General features: G+C 37.8%; 1 protein-coding gene and 1 non-coding gene across 4 annotated transcripts in view; both read right to left on the bottom strand.

Annotated features, from left to right (window-relative positions):
• The window catches only part of ZFR (zinc finger RNA binding protein), a 136765-nt gene extending 114298 nt beyond the window's left edge, over positions 1-22467 (bottom strand). Inside the window, exons 1-3 of one of the 3 annotated variants that reach the window (XM_053701176.1) lie at positions 22387-22467; positions 2866-2995; positions 1664-1745 (exon numbers count right to left, since the gene is read on the bottom strand). In XM_053701176.1, the coding sequence (XP_053557151.1) occupies positions 1664-1745; positions 2866-2902 (119 nt within the window). In that variant the 5' untranslated portion in view covers positions 2903-2995; positions 22387-22467. Of the gene's footprint in view, positions 1-1663; positions 1746-2865; positions 2996-16159; positions 16370-22386 lie in introns of those variants that run through there. The other 2 variants (XM_053701175.1, XM_053701178.1) reach the window with 2 other exon arrangements.
• On the bottom strand, positions 1470-1603 carry LOC128650673 (small nucleolar RNA SNORA66). The gene has a single exon (XR_008400937.1). It is a non-coding gene; the product is annotated as a small nucleolar RNA SNORA66 (small nucleolar RNA).
• Positions 22468-23089: the final 622 nt, after the last annotated feature.

The raw sequence follows: 23089 nt of genomic DNA on the forward strand, positions 1-23089 counted from the left end.
TGAATTTTCCATGAAATTACATGTTAACTGGAAAAGTTGAAGTGATCAAACATTTAGGTCTCTTGTTCGCAACATTAAGGGGAAATTAAACTTTTCCTAAATAAATTTAAAAAAAAAAAGGAGTTGTTTAAAAGTGCTTAAAGGGACATTAACCATTAAATAAATGGTAGATATAAATGATATATTGAAAATAAAAATTACCCTAAGAACAGTATATATAGTTAAAAAAAATTATATTCATTGTTTAAATGTTGAAGAAACTATGTTGTGACAAATTACCCTTATCTAATCTGTTCTGCTAAGAGCAAACAGGGAGAAATAAAGCCACTTAAAGGGACAGTACAGTGTAAAATTGTTTATCCATTTATGTATTTTCAATGACTTGTTATACAAGCTGCAGAGTATAAAATATTTGAGAAATTGCATTTTCAGATTTGTGTATATGAAGTAGCTGGTTTTGTGCTTTTAAACCACAGCCTACTACAATTGATTGAACTTAACAGGTAATAGCAAATCTCATGTTACCACTCTGTGTACACACACATGCCACCTTATCTTATATTTGCCTGGAAAACCAAAGCTCAATACTTAGAGAGAACACTGGAAAATTATGATTTTATTACTCAACTATCCTGCACCACTGGGAGTATAATTTCTTCTTCTGGCTGTGCTTAAATAGCTTATCAATAACCTAGACTCCAATATTGAAACTTTCAGTATAGGTGGGGATACCACAGGCTAAAGCTAAACTAGGAGTAAAGGAGCTACTTGTAAACAATTGAATACAGTCTAGCAGGTAAAGTGGATCATTGGGAATAATTTAAAGAGGTGACCATTTTTGAGTAAACTGTCAATATCAGCTCATTTATAACTGGCCTCAGCATGAAATAGCAACAGGCGTCTCAATGGGAAAATCAGAACACACACAATTTGCAGTTTAATTACAGGAAAAGTAGAAAAAATAATCGTGGTAGATTCCAAAGCTTATTTTACTACGTTTCAAAAGTGTCCAATGTCTAAATATACATATACAAACAAAAACAAGACTGGATACTGGCAGCCAAGGTGACATCTACCTGAGTGCTGTAATAAAACTAGTAAATAATAAATCTGCACTTTTAGGATGTTTTAGCAATAAGAGTCATATACATATTTAATTCAGTGTCAAAATATCCAGAGTGTGTGACTTTATTCATGTAGAATTATTTGCGTGTGTTTGCATTTTCTTTTCCTGCACTGTTATTGGTTGACGAGTTTAAAATACAATCCTACATTGCATGCTGCCTGCCAGCATACTGGAGCCTTGCACATGCACCGGGGCTTGAATTCTAGAAAACATAAAGCCTATTCTAAATATAAATTTGGCACAAAGTCCTTCTGAAATTAACTCAAAATTATTGATGTCTTTACTATGTATTTTTATGGTGCTAACATTAATTGTAACAGACGCTGCATATAAACAAACTGAACTATGTGCTGGTATAGAAGCTTTAGCCTGAAAATTAATTTTTCTTAGGCTGCCCTTCTATAGCCACTGTTACTTTAGCAAACATGTTCCCCTTGCTTCAGCAACAACACGCTGGGCTAGTGATCTTGTTTGCAAATTATACTGGCATTACAGAAGATGATCTTAACCTTCATAAGAAATTGAAAGTAACCTTACCTATACTGGGCTGCACCACCATGGGTAAAACCAAAGTAGTTGCCAGTAGCCATTTTGGCTTCTTCACCAAGCCGGCTGGGCACTAAAAGAGAAGAATGAAACGTAAAAAAAAAATGTTTCAATAATAAAATCAGGAACAAAAAAACACAAAAACAATTAAAAAAAAAAAAAAAAAAACACATTAACCCCTTCTGCCATACGGATGTAGGATTTAAGTCATAGCCCCATCGTATATATACAAATATAGGATATATAGTCCTGAGGTCTTCTTTAACAATGTCCTTAAAAGGAAAAAAAGGAAAGGAAAACACAATAGCGAAGTTCTGTGTACTGGCAGACTGTCCTGCCAGTACCTAAGATCGTGGTGACCAATGGGGGGGGGGGGGGAAAGAGAGCTATTTGGGAGGTATCAGGTAGGGATTGATGCTCTGTATAAAAAATGTACCTTACAAGATAACTGATTGACGCTGTTACTGCCAAGAAGTAAGGCACACAGCTGCAATGAGCGCCATTCTAATTGCCAAAAAGCAATGGCAAAGCCATGCATGTCTGCTATTTCTAAACAAATGGGATTTCATATTTAAGTGAGAAACGCAAAGTTTATGACAATGTTAGCAATTTGTTTCTATATGATTCTATCTAGCGGCCAAATGGTGGCATCAAATGTACCAAAATGGGTCTAGATCAATACCTTGGCTTGTCTAAAATATAAATATATATAGTTTTCATAAGTAAATAAAAAAAAAGCTCTATTTCTGCTTAAATAGAGTGAAAGCAAAAAAAAAAAGTTTTTCGCTGAAATTCCTGGCAGTGAAGGGGTTAAATGAGTGGTCTGAGAAGAGTTTTGCAGTCTACAATTTCAATAACATTGGCTCAGTAAAAAAAAAAAAAAAAAAAAAAAAAATTGTGTATATATAGATATATATATATATATATATATATATATATATATATATATATATATATATATATATATATATATATATATATATATATATATATATATATATATATATATATATATATATCCGATTGTGAAAATGACATATCTAGTTTACTTAGAATTTACTCAATGCCAGATTACTTCTGTTATGGAATCTGCAGATATGCTCTTTTGTACCCTTCATTTTGTCTGAAATATCTATTATATATATCTATATCTATCTATACATACACATATTTATTTAATAAAAACGACTTACCATAGGTGAAGGAAACAACTGGACATATAGGAATCATCTGTTCTTCCTTCTGTTAACAATGTGTGAACTATAAGCTACTTGTTGCAACACACATGTACAGTCGTGTGATTTATCTGGACATGCACAGAACCTGTAGAGAAAATCACTGTTAGTTTTGTTAAAGTATTGATGCATTTATAATACACACACCAATAAGTTACTTGGCCCCAGTACAAGCACACGATTAAATAAAAATTTAGATTAAATTTTTCTTTGCATAAATGTTTTGTAGATGATTAGAGAGATATAGATATAGATATAGAGAGATATAGATATAGATATAGAGAGATATAGATATAGATATAGAGAGATATAGATATAGATATAGAGAGATATAGATATAGATATAGAGAGATATAGATATAGATATAGAGAGATATAGATATAGATATAGAGAGATATAGATATAGATATAGAGAGATATAGATATAGATATAGAGAGATATAGATATAGATATAGAGAGATATAGATATAGATATAGAGAGATATAGATATAGAGAGATATAGATATAGATATAGAGAGATATAGATATAGATATAGATAGATATAGATATAGAGAGATATAGATATAGATATAGAGAGATATAGATATAGATATAGAGAGATATAGATATAGAGAGATATAGATATAGATATAGAGAGATATAGATATAGATATAGAGAGATAACATAATTTATGCTTACCTGATAAATTCCTTTCTTCTGTTGTGCGATCAGTCCACGGGTCATCATTACTTCTGGGATATAACTCCTTCCCAACAGGAAATGCAAGAGGATTCACCCAGCAGAGCTGATATAGCTCCTCCCCTCTACGTCAGTCCCAGTCATTCGACCAAGAATCAACGAGAAAGGAGTAACCAAGGGTGAAGTGGTGACTGGAGTATAATTTAAAAGATATTTACCTGCCTTAAAAAACAGGGCGGGCCGTGGACTGATCGCACAACAGAAGAAAGGAATTTATCAGGTAAGCATAAATTATGTTTTCTTCTGTTATGTGCGATCAGTCCACGGGTCATCATTACTTCTGGGATACCAATACCAAAGCAAAAGTACACGGATGACGGGAGGGATAGGCAGGCTCATTATACAGAAGGAACCACTGCCTGAAGAACCTTTCTCCCAAAAATAGCCTCCGAAGAAGCAAAAGTGTCAAATTTGTAAAATTTGGAAAAAGTATGAAGCGAAGACCAAGTTGCAGCCTTGCAAATCTGTTCAACAGAGGCCTCATTCTTAAAGGCCCAAGTGGAAGCCACAGCTCTAGTGGAATGAGCTGTAATTCTTTCAGGAGGCTGCTGTCCAGCAGTCTCATAGGCTAAACGTATTATGCTACGAAGCCAAAAAGAGAGAGAGGTAGCAGAAGCTTTTTGACCTCTCCTCTGTCCAGAATAAACGACAAACAGGGAAGAAGTTTGGCGAAAATTTTTAGTTGCCTGCAAGTAGAACTTGAGGGCACGAACTACATCCAGATTGTGTAGAAGACGTTCCTTCTTTGAAGAAGGATTTGGACACAAGGATGGAACAACAATCTCTTGATTGATATTCCTGTTAGTAACTACCTTAGGTAAGAACCCAGGTTTAGTACGCAGAACTACCTTATCTGTGTGAAAAATCAGATAAGGAGAATCACAATGTAATGCTGATAACTCAGAGACTCTTCGAGCCGAGGAAATAGCCATTAAAAACAGAACTTTCCAAGATAAAAATTTTATATCAATGGAATGAAGGGGTTCAAATGGAACACCTTGTAAAACGTTAAGAACTAAGTTTAAACTCCATGGCGGAGCAACGGCTTTAAACACAGGCTTGATCCTAGCTAAAGCTTGACAAAAAGCCTGGACGTCTGGATTTTCTGACAGACGCCTGTGTAACAAGATGGACAGAGCTGAAATCTGTCCCTTTAATGAACTAGCCGATAAACCCTTTTCTAAACCTTCTTGTAGAAAAGACAATATCCTAGGGATCCTAACCTTACTCCAGGAGTAACGTTTGGATTCGCACCAGTATAGGTATTTGCGCCATATTTTATGGTAAATCTTTCTGGTAACAGGCTTCCTAGCCTGGATCAGGGTATCAATAACCGACTCAGAAAAACCACGCTTTGATAAAATCAAGCGTTCAATTTCCAAGCAGTCAGTTTCAGAGAAGTTAGATTTTGATGTTTGAATGGACCCTGTATCAGAAGGTCCTGTCTTAGAGGTAGAGACCAAGGTGGACAGGATGACATGTCCACTAGATCTGCATACCAAGTCCTGCGTGGCCATGCAGGCGCTATTAGAATCACAGATGCTCTCTCTTGTTTGATTTTCGCAATCAATCGAGGAAGCAGCGGGAAGGGTGGAAACACATAAGCCATCCCGAAGTTCCAAGGTGCTGTCAAAGCATCTATCAGAACCGCTCCCGGATCCCTGGATCTGGACCCGTAGTGAGGAAGTTTGGCGTTCTGGCGAGACGCCATGAGATCTATCTCTGGTTTGCCCCAACGTCGAAGTATTTGGGCAAAAATCTCCGGATGAAGTTCCCACTCTCCCGGATGAAAAGTCTGGCGACTCAAGAAATCCGCCTCCCAGTTCTCCACTCCCGGGATGTGGATTGCTGACAGGTGGCAAGAGTGAAACTCTGCCCAGCGAATTATCTTTGATACTTCCATCATTGCTAGGGAGCTTCTTGTCCCTCCCTGATGGTTGATGTAAGCTACAGTCGTGATATTGTCCGACTGAAACCTGATGAACCCCTGAGTTGTTAATTGGGGCCAAGCCAGAAGGGCATTGAGAACTGCTCTCAATTCCAGAATGTTTATTGGAAGGAGACTCTCCTCCTGATTCCATAATCCCTGAGCCTTCAGAGAATTCCAGACAGCGCCCCAACCTAGTAGGCTGGCGTCTGTTGTTACAATTGTCCAGTCTGGCCTGCTGAATGGCATCCCCCTGGACAGGTGTGGCCGATAAAGCCACCATAGAAGAGAATTTCTGGTCTCTTGATTCAGATTCAGGGTAGGGGACAAATCTGAGTAATCCCCATTCCACTGACTTAGCATGCACAATTGCAGCGGTCTGAGGTGTAGGCGTGCAAAAGGTACTATGTCCATTGCCGCTACCATTAAGCCGATCACCTCCATGCATTGAGCCACTGACGGGTGTTGAATGGAATGAAGGACACGGCATGCATCCTGAAGCCTTGTTAACCTGTCTTCTGTCAGGTAAATCTTCATTTCTACAGAATCTATAAGAGTCCCCAAGAATGGAACTCTTGTGAGAGGAAAAAGAGAACTTTTCTTTTCGTTCACTTTCCATCCATGCGACCTTAGAAATGCCAGAACTAACTCTGTATGAGACTTGGCAGTTTGGAAGCTTGAAGCCTGTATTAGAATGTCGTCTAGGTACGGAGCTACCGAAATCCCTCGCGGTCTTAGAACCGCCAGAAGGGCACCCAGAACCTTTGTGAAGATTCTTGGGGCCGTAGCCAATCCGAATGGAAGAGCTACAAACTGGTAGTGCCTGTCTAGGAAGGCAAACCGTAGATACCGTTGATGATCTTTGTGAATCGGTATGTGAAGGTAAGCATCTTTTAAATCCACTGTGGTCATGTACTGACCCTTTTGGATCATAGGTAAGATTGTCCGAATAGTTTCCATTTTGAACGATGGAACTCTTAGGAATTTGTTTAGAATCTTTAAATCTAAGATTGGCCTGAAAGTTCCCTCTTTTTTGGGAACCACAAACAGGTTTGAGTAGAACCCTTGTCCTTGTTCCGACCGCGGAACTGGATGGATCACTCCCATTAATAACAGATCTTGTACACAGCGTAGAAACGCTTCTTTCTTTATCTGGTTTGTTGACAACCTTGACAGATGAAATCTCCCTTTTGGGGGAGATAATTTGAAGTCTAGAAGGTATCCCTGAGATATGATCTCCAGCGCCCAGGGATCCTGAACATGTCTTGCCCAGGCTTGAGCGAAGAGAGAAAGTCTGCCCCCCACTAGATCCGGTCCCGGATCGGGGGCTCTCGGTTCATGCTGTCTTTGGGGCAGCAGCAGGTTTCCTGGCCTGTTTGCCCTTATTCCAGGACTGGTTAGGTTTCCAGCCTTGTCTGTAACGAGCAACAGCTCCTTCCTGTTTTGGTGCAGTGGAGGTTGACGCTGCTCCAGTTTTGAAATTCCGAAAGGGACGAAAATTAGACTGTCTAGCCTTAGCTTTGGCTTTGTCTTGAGGTAGGGCGTGGCCCTTACCTCCTGTAATGTCAGCGATAATTTCTTTCAACCCGGGCCCAAATAAAGACTGCCCCTTGAAAGGTATATTAAGTAATTTGGACTTAGAAGTAACATCAGCTGACCAGGATTTTAGCCACAGCGCCCTACGTGCCTGTATGGCGAATCCAGAGTTCTTAGCCGTAAGTTTGGTTAAATGTACTACGGCCTCCGAAATGAATGAATTGGCTAGTTTAAGGACTCTAAGCCTGTCCATAATATCATCTAGCGTAGATGAACTAAGGTTCTCTTCCAGAGACTCAATCCAAAATGCTGCCGCAGCCGTAATCGGCGCGATACATGCAAGGGGTTGTAATATAAGACCTTGTTGAACAAACATTTTCTTAAGGTAACCCTCTAATTTTTTATCCATTGGATCTGAAAAAGCACAGCTATCCTCTACCGGGATAGTGGTACGCTTAGCTAAAGTAGAAACTGCTCCCTCCACCTTAGGGACCGTTTGCCATAAGTCCCGAGTAGTGGCGTCTATTGGAAACATCTTTCTAAATATTGGAGGGGGTGAGAACGGCACACCGGGTCTATCCCACTCCTTAGTAACAATTTCAGTTAATCTCTTAGGTATAGGAAAAACGTCAGTACTCGCCGGTACCGCAAAGTATTTATCCAACCTACACAGTTTCTCTGGTATTGCAATGGTGTTACAATCATTGAGAGCTGCTAAGACCTCCCCTAGTAATGCACGGAGGTTCTCCAATTTAAATTTAAAATTTGAAATATCTGAATCCAATCTGTTTGGATCAGAACCGTCACCCACAGAATGAAGCTCTCCGTCCTCATGCTCTGCAAGCTGTGACGCAGTATCAGACATGGCCCTAGTATTGTCAGCGCACTCTGTTCTCACCCCAGAGTGATCACGCTTGCCTCTTAGTTCTGGTAATTTAGACAAAACTTCAGTCATAACAGTAGCCATATCATGTAATGTTATCTGTAATGGCCGCCCAGATGTATTAGGCGCCATAATATCACGCACCTCCCGGGCGGGAGATGCAGGTACTGCCACGTGAGGCGAGTTAGTCGGCATAACTCTCCCCTCGCAGTTTGGTGAAATTTGTTCACATTGTACAGATTGACTTTTATTTAAAGTAGCATCAATACAGTTAGTACATAAATTTCTATTGGGCTCCACCTTGGCATAGGAACAAATGACACAGATATTTTCCTCTGAGTCAGACATGTTTAACACACTAGCAATAACTTGCAACCTGGTTATAATCTTTTTTAGCAAAAAACGTACTGTGCCTCAAAGAGGTACTTAAACGATTAAATGACAGTTGAGATAATGAACTGAAAAACAGTTAAAGCATCAGGTTTAAAATAACACAACTTTTAACAAAGGTTTGTTCCCATTAGTAAATAACTAAATTTGACATAAAAAATTATAGAGTAACGTTTATATTCACAGTCAATAAAAATTCTCACAGCTCTGCTGAGAGAATGTACCTCCCTTCAAAGAAGTTTGAAGACCCCTGAGATCTGTCAGTGAACCGGATCATGCAGGAAATATAATAGTAGCTGACTGGAATATTTTGATGCGTAGCAAAAGAGCGCCAAAAACGGCCCCTCCCTCTCACACACAGCAGTGAGGAGAAACGAAACTGTCACAATTTAAAGCAGACAATTGCCAAGTGGAAAATAATGCCCAAACATTTATTTACTCAGTACCTCAGCAATGTAAACGATTCTACATTCCAGCAAAAACGTTTAACATGACATATTTATTAAAAGGATTAGTGACCTTTAACAGAGTAGTTCCGGTGAAAAACCATTCCCAGAATACTGAAGTGTATACATACATGTCATTATAACGGTATAGCAGGATTTTTTCATCAATTCCATTCAGAAAATAAAAACTGCTACATACCTCAATGCAGATTCATCTGCCCGCTGTCCCCTGATCTGAAGTCTTTACCTCCCTCAGATGGCCGAGAACAGCAATATGATCTTAACTACTCCGGTTAAAATCATAGTAGAAAACTCTGGTAGATTCTTCTTCAAACTCTGCCAGAGAAGTAATAACACGCTCCGGTGCTATTGTAAAATAACAAACTTTTGATTGAAGTCATAAAAACTAAGTATAATCACCATAGTCCTCTCACACATCCTATCTAGTCGTTGGGTGCAAGAGAATGACTGGGACTGACGTAGAGGGGAGGAGCTATATCAGCTCTGCTGGGTGAATCCTCTTGCATTTCCTGTTGGGGAGGAGTTATATCCCAGAAGTAATGATGACCCGTGGACTGATCGCACATAACAGAAGAAATAGATATAGAGAGATATAGATATAGATATAGAGAGATATAGATATAGATATAGAGAGATATAGATATAGAGAGATATAGATATAGATATAGAGAGATATAGATATAGATATAGAGAGATATAGATATAGAGAGATATAGATATAGATATAGAGAGATATAGATATAGAGAGATATAGATATAGAGAGATATAGATATAGAGAGATATAGATATAGAGAGATATAGATATAGAGAGATATAGATATAGAGAGATATAGATATAGAGAGATATAGATATAGAGAGATATAGATATAGAGAGATATAGATATAGAGAGATATAGATATAGAGAGATATAGATATAGAGAGATATAGATATAGAGAGATATAGATATAGAGAGATATAGATATAGAGAGATATAGATATAGAGAGATATAGATATAGAGAGATATAGATATAGAGAGATATAGATATAGAGAGATATAGAGAGATATAGATATAGAGAGATATAGATATAGAGAGATATAGATATATTTCTCCCATCTGGGGTTGTTGTAAAATTATATATAGTTTTGCTTATTTTTTTTTTAATAACATTGTGCAGATTTTCAGACTCCTAACAAAGTTCTAGATGTATACAGACGTCACATTGCTTTTGTTTGTATAAAGGGTCTATTCATATCTATTTCAGTGGGTGTTCCAGACTAAACTCAACTCATCAACAGTGCTAAATTAGGAGCTTCTAAGTAAGTTTTTAAAAAGGTTTTATACATGATTTTTATATCTGTCCATTTTATTCTTTATAATAGCATCTATTACATGCAGTTAAATAAAAATGGGTGTATACTGTCCCTTTAAGCAATGGGTTATTATAACCAGTTTTTCACAATTGCAATACAAATCCGAAGTCCAAGTTGCTTCTTTATAATTAAACAAAAAAGTCCTACTATTACATTGTAAAATTTTAAAGGGATATGAAACCAAACAATTTTCTTTTGTGTTTTAGACAGAGCATAACATTTAAAAAAAAAAAAAAAAAAAAAGTTTACAATTTTATATTATCAAATTTGCTTCATTCCCATGATATTCTGTGTTTAAAGGGATACTAAACCCAATTTTTTCTTTTATGATTCGGGTAGAGCATGCAATTTTAAGCAACTTTCTAACTTCCTATTATCAATTTTTCTTCATTCTCTTTGTATCTTTATTTGTAAAAGCAGCAATGAAAGCTTAGAAGCCGGCCCATTTTTGGTTCAGCACCCTGGATAGCGCTTGATGATTGATATTTACATTTAGCCACCAATCAGGAAGCGCTACCCAGGTGCTGAACCGAAAATGGGCCTGCTCTTCAGCTTTCATTCCTTCCATTTGAAAATTGTAAACTTTTTTTTAAATCCACCAGCACAGGCACATGGGCAGATTACTATCCCTTTAAAAGGGGAGGAAACACCAAAAATGTTATTGTTTAAAAAGATAGATAATCCCTTTATTTACCATACCCTTGTTTTGCATAATCAACACTGTTATAGAAATATACTTTTTACCTCTGTAATTACCTTGTACCTAAGCCTCTGCTGACTGCCTCCTTATCTCAGATCCTTTGACAGACTTGCATTCCAGGCAATTAGTGCTAACTCTTAAAGGAACATTAAACCCCAAATTTTCTTTCATGATTCAGACAGAGAATACAATTTTAAACAACATTCCAATTTAATTATATTATCTAATTTGCTTCATTCTTTAGATATCCTTTGTTAAAGAAATAGCAATGCACATGGGTGAGCCAATCACATGAGGCATCTATGTGCAGGCACCAATCAGCAGCTGCTACTGGGCCTATCTAGATATGCTTTTTTTTAGAAAAGAATATCAAGAGAATGAAGCAAATTAGATAATAGAAGTCAATTAGAAAGTTGTTTTAAATGGTATTCTCAATCTGAATCATGAAAGAAAATGTTTGAGTTTAATTACCTTTTAAATAACTTCACGTGCATGAGCACAGTGTTATCTATATGAAACACATGAACTAACGCCCTCTAGCTGTGAAAAACTGTCAGATACAGAGGTGACCTTCAAGGGCTTAGAACTTAGCATATGAGCCTGCCTAGGTTTAGCTTTCAACTAAGAACAACAAGAGAACAAAGCAAAATTTATGATAAATGTAAATTAGAAAATTGTTTAAAATTGCATTCCCTATCGGAATCATGAGTTTAATTTTGACTTTACTATCCCTTTAACCACCAAAGAAAGCACATTACTTTTTTAAAAATGTTATTCTGCCCCCAGTGCAAGAACACTTATTACATATTTTTTCATCACACGACAAAGGTCATCCTACAGATTGTGTAACTAAATTGTGTTACCTATACAAATTGTGTGTTTAAATATAATCTAGATTTTTCTTATTGCAAACCTAGAGAGCAAGTGTATTATACCCAATTCAATGTTGATATATTAATGGAAGGGAACACTTCAATGCATTTGCTACCATATTTATTTTGGAGCCAAACAAACATTCTATAATAATCCTACATCAGGGGGAACTCTCTTGGTTTATTTTTTTAAGAGCCTTTTTTTCTGATAACAGGGCTTTTAACAGAATTGTGTGTGCACTCTCGCCAACACCATACAGCTGCCAGGGTGCTGTAAAAAAAAAAAAAAAAAAGTGTCCAAAAGTTTTAAAATAAAGCACTCACTGGGCTTCAGTCAACTGTGACAATCCTTTTATTACTGTGACATTTCAGGACTGCAGGGACGCTTGCAGTCCTGAAACGTCACAGTAATAAAAGGATTGTCACAGTTGACTTAAGCCCAGTGAGTGCTTTACTTTTTGAAGTGTGTGTGTATATATATTTTAAAATTACAGAGAAAACAAAGCTATCCAAAATAAAAAATCTCCCCCAAAATAAAAAACACCCCCTAATCCAATAAGTAACTACCAATAGCCCTTAAAAGTTAAACAGCTTTTACCTATTAAAAAAAATACCAATTACCCCTTAACAGTAAAACCACCAACCCAACAATTCCCCAAAATAAAAAAAATAAGTCTAAAAAAAACCCAAAAGGGCATTTGTATGGGCATTGCTTCTAAACAGCTCTTTTTCACCCATAAAAAAAAATGCCTAATCTAAAAAACAAAACACAAAAAAAACCCCACAAAAAACAAACCTAAGTCTAACCCCGAAATAGGTACTTCATAGTTCCTGAAGTCCGGCGGAGAAGGTCTTCATCCAGCACAGGGACATCTATCTTCATCCGGAGCAAAGGTGACCGTGGAGCAAGACCGGCATGGAGTATCCTCTTCATGCGGTCGCCTCCACATATTGAATATTTAATGCAAGGTACACCATTTCGGTAGCTTGCATTCCTATTGGCTGAAATTTGAAAGCGTCCAATAGGATGAGAGCTACTGAAATGCTATTGGCTGTTGAAATCAGCCAATAGGATTTCAGTAGCTCTCATCCTAATGGACGCTTTCAAAATTTCAGCCAATAGGAATGCAAGGTACCCCAACATAAATGGGGTACCTTGCATTCAACCTTCAGCGTGCGGTAGCGTCCGCGGTCACCTCCGTTCGGATGAAGATAGATGTCCCCGCCGGACTTCAGGAATAGTGAGTACCTATTTCGGGGTGTTTTTTTTTTAGATTGGGTGTTTTTTTTATGGGCGTGTAGTTTAATTTAGGGTGGATTTATTATTTTCATAGGATTATTAGATTAGATTTAAATTTTTATTTTTTTTTGATAATTCCGTTTAATTTTTTCTGTAATTTTAGACTTATTTTTTGTAATTTTATATTTATTTAATTTTATCTTAGGTTTTTTTATTGTAACTTAGTAATTTTTTTTATTTTATGCAATTAGGGTTAATTTAGGGTGAGTTAGGTTAGGGGTATTAGTAATTAAATTAGTTATTTGCGTTGTGAGGGTTTGGTGGTTTAGGAGTTAATAGGTCAATTAGGTTTATTGGGATATGGGGTTGGCAGGTATGGGGTTAATATTTTAATTAGGTTATTTGCATTGTTTAATTTGCGAATTAGAGGTTAATTACTTTATTATTTTGCGATGTGGGGGCTGGCGGTTTAGGTGTTTTTTTTTTAATATTTCTTGCGGGCGCTTAGCTGGTTTTGTTTTGTTTTTTTAAATACTTTGTATGGGCGGTTAGTTTATTTTTTGTTATATTTCGTGCGGGCGGTTAGGTTATTTTTATTATTGTGTGCGGGCAGTTAGATTTTTTGTTATTTCGTGCGGGCACATGTTTTTTCCTTAATGCTTCGTTTGGCTATGCTGCATACAAGTGGATTCCGAAAATGGCAGTATGATGAAAGAATACACCTGCGGGGGATTCTTTCACCACCCTGCTATTTTCGGAATCCACCTGGATGCAGCGGATTCTTTTGGCTGCGTGCGCAACCAACATTCTTTTGGCTGCATGCGCAGCTGGCGATGGGTGCGTTACAAAACAAGATTATAGTGTGCGTGTATATATATTTATATTAGGTTCGGCTTGCAGTAGCATGATCGTGGGGGGCACACATGGGTGTCTATATGTGAACGTGTGAAGGTAAATATAGTATCCAATTGCTGATAACTACAATACTTTTATAAAGATCTTTATTAAGTTATTTTTTCAATTATTGTTTCATTATTATTATTATTATTATTAATGCTCCAAATGATTTTAACTCACTTTATAAATCACGTCTATGGACTTAAGGTATCTAAATGTGCACGCTACCTATCTCTTCAACAAAAAACATGAGAACTAAGCAAATATTGACAATAGTAAATTGGAAACTTTTTTTAAAATTACATTTTCTATCTGAATCATGATAGAAAAAAATTTGGGTTTCATGTCACTTTAAAGGGACAGTCTAGTCAAATTTAAACTTTCATTATTCAGATAGGAGATGTAATTTTAATCAACTTTCCAATTTACTTTTATTATCAAATTTGCTTGGTTTTCTTGTTATTCTTAGTTGAAACTAAACCTAGGTAGGCTCATAAGCTAATTTATAAGCCCTTGAGGGTTGCCTCTTATCAGGTTTTTTAAATTGCTTTTAACAACAAGAGATTGTGGGCCATATAGATAACACTGTGTTCAGACACGGAGTTATTTAAGAGTTTGCACAACACAATGCTAAATGCAACTCAATAGATTTTATATAGTCAGTGTCATGTGATCAGGGGGCTGTCAGAAGCTTCTTAGATACAAGGTAATCGCAGAGGTAAAAATAGTATTAATATAACTGTAGGTTATGCAAAACTGGGGGATGGGTAGTAAAAGGATTATCTGTCTTTTAAAACAACAATTCTATTGTAGACTGTCCCTTTAACTTGCCTTATTTTTCTACTTATTGAAGATACAAAAAAACAAACAAAACAAAAAACAGTGCTTGCTGGTTTAGACCAGCATTTTAGCACTCAAGTACCCCCCCAACAGGCTAGAATTTCATTATATCTTAACTAGAACACAGGTGAAATAACCAGCTGATCAATAACCACGGTTACTATATATGTGCATTTGCGTACTTTATGACCTAATGGTGGCCACAAGCCGCATTTGGCTCTTTTTTGAGCAGGATTTATTCTTGTAAAAGTGCAGCACACAGATCTGTGCAAATTCAAATCTCAGTGGGTTATTTCACAAGAATATAAATCCAGCTCCGAAAAGAGACCAATGCGGCTTGCAGCTACCGTCTTCCTGATTTGTTAGGTCACAAAATGCACAAATGTATATATTTAACCGTTACTTACCTGCTCTCACCTATCAGCTGTTTATTTCACTAGTGCCCTAGTTAAACACCACAAGATATTAAAGGGACACTGAAGCCAAATTTTTTTCTTTTGCGATTCAGATAGAGCATGAAATTTTAAGCAACATTCTAATTTATTCCTATTATCAAATGTCCTTCATTCTTTTGGTATCTTTATTTGAAATGCAAGAATGTAAGATTAGATAAAAAAAAGCTTTGATGCCTTTTTCATATAAAGAGAGCAAGAGAATGAAGAAAAAAATAATAGGAGTAAATAAGAAAGTTGCTTAAAATTGCATGCTCTGTCTGAATCACAAAAGACAAAATTTGGGTTCAGTGTCCCTTTAATATAAATAGTTTAATTAATTAGATGTAGTAAAACAAGTTTGCAATATACTTTCATTTATTTTGTTCCCCTTTCCTAAAATTTAATTCTGAATACCATGGGCTTTCCAATTCATGTTCAAACCATGGAGGTGCAGACACGACAATATTCCACAGTCATTGGTTGCACACTCTAGTAAGCCATTTATAATCATTCCAAATTGGCCTAAGCAGAAAAAGGCAAACAAAATTACAATATGATGGCGCCCATTGCTTTAGCGACAAACTTTAGCATCACTGGCCAGCTGGAGAATGAATCTTCTTCAACACAACTTTAAGCCCATACGAATTGCAGGTTTCTTCAGAACAGAGTAGTACTTATTTTTGGTCAAAGTTTAGATTATCTTGTGCATCCACACCCATGAATATTAAATGTATGTTTTATACATTGTGGCATTAGCCTCTTGTTCTATCATCTCCTCACATGAACTCTGCCATTGCAACGAAAACAAATTCAAATTTGATCAGTAAAAAAAGATATTTCCTTCCTTCAAAATGTGAAATTTATTAATTGTTTGAACTATACTAAAACGTTTACATTTTTGTGAAGATAGCACGGTTCAGAGACAACCCCCCTCATGAAAACCACACTGCCTTTTATTTTTGCTTACTGGGGTAGGACGATCCTGTTCAGCAGGCCTTGAGTTATGAAGTAGAAAAGCATCTGCAACCCCACTGTTATCTCATTCTACTGGTCTTCTGATGGGAAGGTCACTTTAGGCCTGTCTGGCCTTGCTTTCAATGAAAATGATTTCCTTTCAGAGAATCTCCTCAGTGTGCTTTGCATTGACCCCCTTAGAAATATTCTAGTACTAGCTGCATTTTGTAGTTGGGAAAGTGTTTCAACACAGGAGTATAATATGTGAAGCAAATAGAGGACACAATTACAAAACTTATATAACAGGAATATACAAATAGAATTAAAAATCAGATGTTAAAGTGAATGTCAAGTTTGATGAATCAGTGCCTGTTTTTTAAAAACCCTATTAAAAAAAGCAGGGGCACTGTCATTCAAACTTTACATTTCACTTGTTTTGTTATTAAATACTTACCTTTTAATCTTAAAAGCTGCTCCAGTGCTTCCCCCGCCGTCACAACCCTCTTCATGTGTCAAAAATGACGAACCCGGCTTCCTCCAATCACGGCGTTGTCTAAGGCAATGATTCCCCGGGGGGGGGGGTTAGGGTGGAGGAAGCCAGGGGCATCCTCCAATTACGACTCTAGGGGGAAGAGTCGTAATTGGAGGATGCCGTATTAGTCATTGCTGACGTATGAAGTGACGAGCAGCAGGAGGGGGGAATCGCTGGAGCGGCATTCAAGATTAAAAGTTTTTTCCCCCACGTCTCAGCATATGTCGAGCCCAAAACAAACGTGATATTTGCACAATATAAGTTGCACGACAAAATACAGCAGGCTCTGGAACAATTTGAGCAGTTTGTAAGAGACTTGCGGCTCCTTGCTCGGGACTGCATTTATACACAGAGCAATGAGATGATCCAAAACCGCATTGTCTTTGGCACACACTCTCCAAGGGTGAGAGAAATTATTAAATGTCAGGTCAGAGTGAAAGGGACACTGAACCTAAATTTTTTCCTTTGTGATTCAGATAGATCATGAAATTTTAAGCAACTTTCTAATTTACCCCTATTATCAAATTCTTTATTCTCTTGATATCTTTATTTGAAATGCAAGAATGTAAGTTTAGATGCCGGCCCATTTTTGTGAACAACCTGAGTTGTCGTTGCCGATTGGTGGATACATTCATCCACCAAATAAAAAGTGCTGTCCAGAGATCTGAAACAAGAAAAAAGCTTAGATGCCTTCTTTTTCAAATAAAGATAGCAAAAGAATGAAGAAAAATTGATAATAGGAGTAAATTAGAAGAAGGTTGCTAAAAAAAAAATGCATGCTTTATCTGAATCACGAAAGAAAAAAATTGGGTTCAGTGTCCCTTTAACACTGGAGAAAGCAAATGATAGCCAGATCACATGAATTGGCAGAGGCAAAGCTACTGTCCATTTCCAGAAGCCCAGGCACTCTTTGTTTAAATACCATTCACAAAGTTTCCCACCACATGAGCAATGGTGTGGGGGGCGGCAGCATGATTCCCCTCACATACAGAAGTATGAACAGACTTTACGATCTCGTAGCTCTGACCCAGCGCACCCCGCAGAATGTGAATAAAGTAGAAAACCACGTGCTGCCCACTTTCAATGTCATACAAGAGGGAAAGTATGCAAGTCTTGTGAAAAACAAACACTTCAAAGTCTGCAGCTTCAGCTGCAGGAAAAGTGTCCATGCTGTAAATAAAGATGGTGTTGACCCAGAAGAGTGTGAGGATATGTTTGTAGATTTAGTGTCTACACTAAACAGTTCAGCCATGGAGCAAGCCTTTGCCTGTTTCCAAGTCGGTCCAAAACTAAATTGAATTAAAGATGGACACTGGATTATCAGCTAACGTAATTTGTACGAATACAATAAGCTGAAAACACAGTGCACTCTGCTACCAGCACCTCGCCCCCTGTATGGCTATGGTGGTGAACACCTGGCAGTTGAAGGCATATGTGAACTGAAATGCCAGCACAAAGACTCAAATGTTCCCGACAGTCTACATCATAGACACAAGGGTATATTTGGCCTCATCAAACTGATACTATCCATCGCAAACAGTCCAAGTGAAATACCAATCAAGGAGAAATTCACAGACATACTCAAAATAATCTGCCTATTCCATGGTGAGTGTACCATACACTTAAACCCACAGGCAGCCCAATAGTGCACCCATCGAGATGCATCCCTCTCTCATTACTCAGCCGCCTTAAAGTGAAGGTCCATTTTGATGAATTAGTGCCCGGTTTTTAATAAACCTATTAAAAACAATAGCACTTTAATTCATCAAAATTGACATTTCACTGTTTTCCTTTTAATCCTGGCAGCCGCTCTAGCACTTCCTCTGCCAGTCGCAAGCCGTCTTTGTGGGTCCAAAATGACGAATCTGGCTTCCTCCAATCACAGCATTGCATCAGGCCAAGATTCCCCCTGGGGGGAAAGCTGTGATTGGAGGAAGCCTGATGCTCAGTACTTTAGTGTCCTAGACGCCAAATCTGGCTATTGGGCTATTAAGCTCACTGAAGATTCCTCTAAACTCACTACTTTCAACAGTATTCTGGCGACAAGTTCTAACATCTCCCTTTCGGGATATTAGACCAAGATGAATTCCAGCGGAAAATAGGATTAAACTTATGAAGGTTTAAATAAAGTAACAAGCCTTAGTCGATGAAATCCTCATATACAGGAAAACCAAAGAAGAGCACTATCAAAACCTTGCCACTATGTTTTAGCATTCCAGAGATAAGGGTGTCAAACTTAAAAGGGATAGTAAACCCAATTTTTTTCTCTTTTGATTCGGATAGAGCATGCAATTTTAAGCATGTTCTATTTTACTTCTATTATAAAAAATGGCTTCGTTTTCTTGCTATCTATATATTTTGCTGATTGGTGCCTGCATTTAGCCATCCAATCAGCAAGCGCAACCCAGGTTCTCAACCTAAAAAAGCTTTTATTCCTGCTTATTCAAATAAAGATAGCAAGAGAAGAAGAAAAAAATAGAAGTAAATTAGAAAGCTGCTTAAAATTGCTACTCTGTATCATTAAAGAAAAAAATGTGGATTTAGTATCCCTTTAACGTAGAAAAAAAGACTAAATTTGTGCCACAGAAGTCAGTTATTTTGGGCATCTTCTTATGACTTACTACAGCCCGATCCTGCTAAAATCAATGCTGTGAGACATGGACCCACTGAAAGACGAAGATGAACTTGAAACAGTGCTAGGCAAGATCAACTAGATCTAAAAAATGCTCGCCCAACCTTTCTGACATCGCTGCAACAACTTCTAAAGGAATTAAGTGTACAGGTAGCCCTCAGTTTACGCCGGGGGTTAGGTTCCAGAAGTAATGGTTGTAAATCGAAACCATTGTAAATTGAAACCCAGTTTATAATGTAAGTCAATGGGAAGTGAGGGAGTTAGGTTCCAGGCCCCTCTCAAAATTGTCATAAGTAACACTTAATACATATTTTTAAAGCTTTGAAATGTAGACTTTAAATGCTAGACAGCATTATAAACTTAATAAAATAATCACACAACACAGACTTCACTTGCATTTTTCTGCAACCGTTCTTTCTATGCATTCCAATCTGGACTGAGTTATAGACAGGAAGATCTTGATCCTTTGAAATCTGCTCGATAGCTCAAGTCTGGTTAAACGGATTAATTTCAGCTTGCTTGGCTTTGCTGCAACACAAGCGGACAGCTCCACCTACTGGCTATTTTAATATATGCACTGCTTCTCAATGCTTTTCTATAGCAGTCACATGACTAGAAAAAAAGGTTGTTATTCTGAAACGGTGTAAATTGAACCGTTGTAAAACGAGGGCCACCTGTATTTGTGTGGGACAAACAAGGCGAAGCTTTCAACAAAATAAAAGCTGCTCACATGCAAGCCAGGGCCAGTATAGCATAATTTGATCCTCACAAAGAACTAAAGCTGCAGGTTGATGGTTCCAAGTATGGACTCAGCAGTATTGCTAAAGATGGAAGACCTATCCCGTATGCATCAAAATCACTCACTGAAAGTGAAATTAACTATAAAAAAACTTTTTGCCATATTGTTTGGCTGCAAGCGTTTTCCATCAATATATCATCTTTCACAAATCAATGGCATCAAGTTCTCCAAGGCTTCAAAGAATAATTCTACAGCTCCAGAGGTATAACTACACTATCATTCACCGCCCAGGCAAAGACATTCCAGTTGCAGACTGTCCAGAAAGTCATTATCTGACCACAACTCAAGTGTCAGTGAAGTTATGGACATCCAAGTGCACACTGTATATAGCAGTCTTCCGGTCAGTGACCCAAAGCTACAAGAAATCAAAACTCAGATTGAAAGGGGCCCACAGATCCAAACACTAAAAGGACATTATACAAAATGTTGGCCTGATGACAGAAAGAAATGCACTCAAAACGTCTTGGAATTCTGGAAAAACAGATGAAATCATACCTACATGGCATGATCTTTAAAGGCGAGAAAATTGTTGTTCCCTCAAGCCTTCGCCCAGAAATAATGTCACACATACACGACAGCTACCTAGGTATTGAAAAGTGCAAGCAAAAAGCCTGTGATATACTAGTTGGCTTGGAAAGGAAACAGACTAAAATTGTCAGTAAGTGCTCCATAATGCCTCAAATATACGGTCCTTCCAACTCTAGAGAGCCCATGATCAGCCACAGAGTACATGACAGACCGTGGCAAATGACTACAGATTTATTCACCTGGTACAATATGGATTCTGAATAACTTTACTACAGCAGATACATCGAACTGGGCAGACTTTACAGCACAACATTCGCTGCTGTCATACACAAGTTAAAGGCTGCCTTCCCAAGGCATGGGATCCCTGAGAAAATCATATCAGACAACGGACCACTGTATGTATCCACCGAACTTAAAGCATTAACCAATGCATGTTTTTTTTTTTTTTAATCACATCAAGTCCATACTATCCACAAAGCAATAGATTAGCTGAGAAAACCGCACAGACAGAAAAATCACTACTAGAAAAGGACAGAGCAGACAAAAATCCATACCTCAGTATCTTGGAATATTGTAACAGCCCTTTCGATAACTTAAAGTCGCCAGCACAGCGGTTTATGAGTCGCCGCCTGAGATCCATACTTCCAACTTTTGACCAAAATTGTCCATCACAAGGAAGTCAGAACCCGAAGGCTAAACAGTCAACAGCTTCAGGAGGAGCTACTACAAGTCAGCTAGACCATTATCACAACTCGCTGAAGGGCAGACAGTTTGAGTTCAGGAACATGGTCAGTGGCACCCAGCAGTCATCAACAAAGCAGCTAATACCAACAGATGTTACTATGTGCACACAAGTAATGGGCTAGAGTACCATTACAACAGACATCAGCCCCAGTCACAGCATCAGGGAAATGCAGTCTTAGTACCAGAGAAGATCAGACCAGGTAGCACAACACTGCACCATCTGAGGACATTACGCATCAAATTCATCACCAATTTAAAAAAAGTGCTGTCCAGAGTACTGAACCAATAAAAAAAAACCAGCTTAGATGCCTTCTTTTTCAAATAAAATTGCATGCTCTATCTGAATCACGAAAAAAAAAATTGTGTTCAGTGTCCCTTTAAATGCTCGGTAGCATTTTCATATAACATCTCTTAACAAAACAACATTTTTGACTGCAGCAATAAACTCCTGTATGCATTCTCTCTTCTGAGTTGAGCAGTGTATCACCTAAATTAATCTGCAGTTATTTTTGCAGTAATTGGTGTCTATATACTAGTATCAGTAGCAGGGTGTCACTACTTGAAGTACCTCAGAAACCAGTCCTTCTGCTGCTTATCTCTCGACAAAGCATAGCCTAAAGCCAAGCAGTTACTTTGAGTTGCCTATTTTGCTGATTAATTATATCGGATTTCAAATTCCACCAAAGGGTGGATCCGCTCATTTGCTAACAGAGGAGTGTATGTACATTTCCAGTCGCCGAGTCTCAGTCACCCTTGCAACAAATGGGCTAAAAAAGCCTTTCCATTTGCGGCCGCAACGGCAGATGTGCATCCTGCTGTCCACAAGCGCAACATCCCCGCCCCCAAAAGGGACATCACCAGCGGTCACACAGGCTAAGGCCTAGTCGCTTACTCGGTGCTTATAACGAGTAAGTTAGGTGACCCCGTACACAAAAACGTTAATATTTCTCTCGTATAAACGATACTGCAAACAATTTATATAAACAACAATTAATAACAACGCACCTGTTCGACTAACTGCAGACTCCGACTCACAGATCTTCTTGTACAGGAAATGACGTATAGTATTGCAACGCACGAAGCAAAGAAGGAGGACTAAGTGGCGCGATGACGTAAAAGTCATGCGCATATGGCGGTAGCCATCTTGAGGTTGTAGTGTGAAAATTGCTAATGTTAGCGTTCATTTTACCACGAAGAGTTAAAGCGTCTGTATGCCAACCATATTACGTCATCACGCACATAGCGCAACTAGTGACCATGCTTTGGATTGTTCTGGAACAAAACGTAGGAGACTGTTAAAGCGGAGACAATACGGTTATTCGTGACGTTTCCTTCTTTAAGACACATATACATTGCAAATACACGTAAAATGGCTTCATTGTAAATGTTTTGATTGGTGCCAGGTCACTTTATGAAACAGCTAACGCTGCAATAAAGCACAATGAAAAATATAATAAAAATAATAATGTGATTATCTGAGCTCAGAAATGGGACATACTAAACTGCATATGGGGATGATGATTGGCTGCAATGCTTAACACTATCAATAGGTGTCAGTATATTTTTTTCACACATTCATGGTAATGATTATTATTATTATCGTTTATTTGTAGAGCGTCAACAGATTCCGCAGCGCTATAAACAAAGGGGGAGTACAACAAAACAATTATAGGGATCAAATGGGTAGAGGGCCCTGCCAAGAGTTGCA

The sequence above is a fragment of the Bombina bombina genome, chromosome 2, assembly GCF_027579735.1.
Source record: "Bombina bombina isolate aBomBom1 chromosome 2, aBomBom1.pri, whole genome shotgun sequence".
Lineage (NCBI taxonomy): Eukaryota > Metazoa > Chordata > Amphibia > Anura > Bombinatoridae > Bombina > Bombina bombina.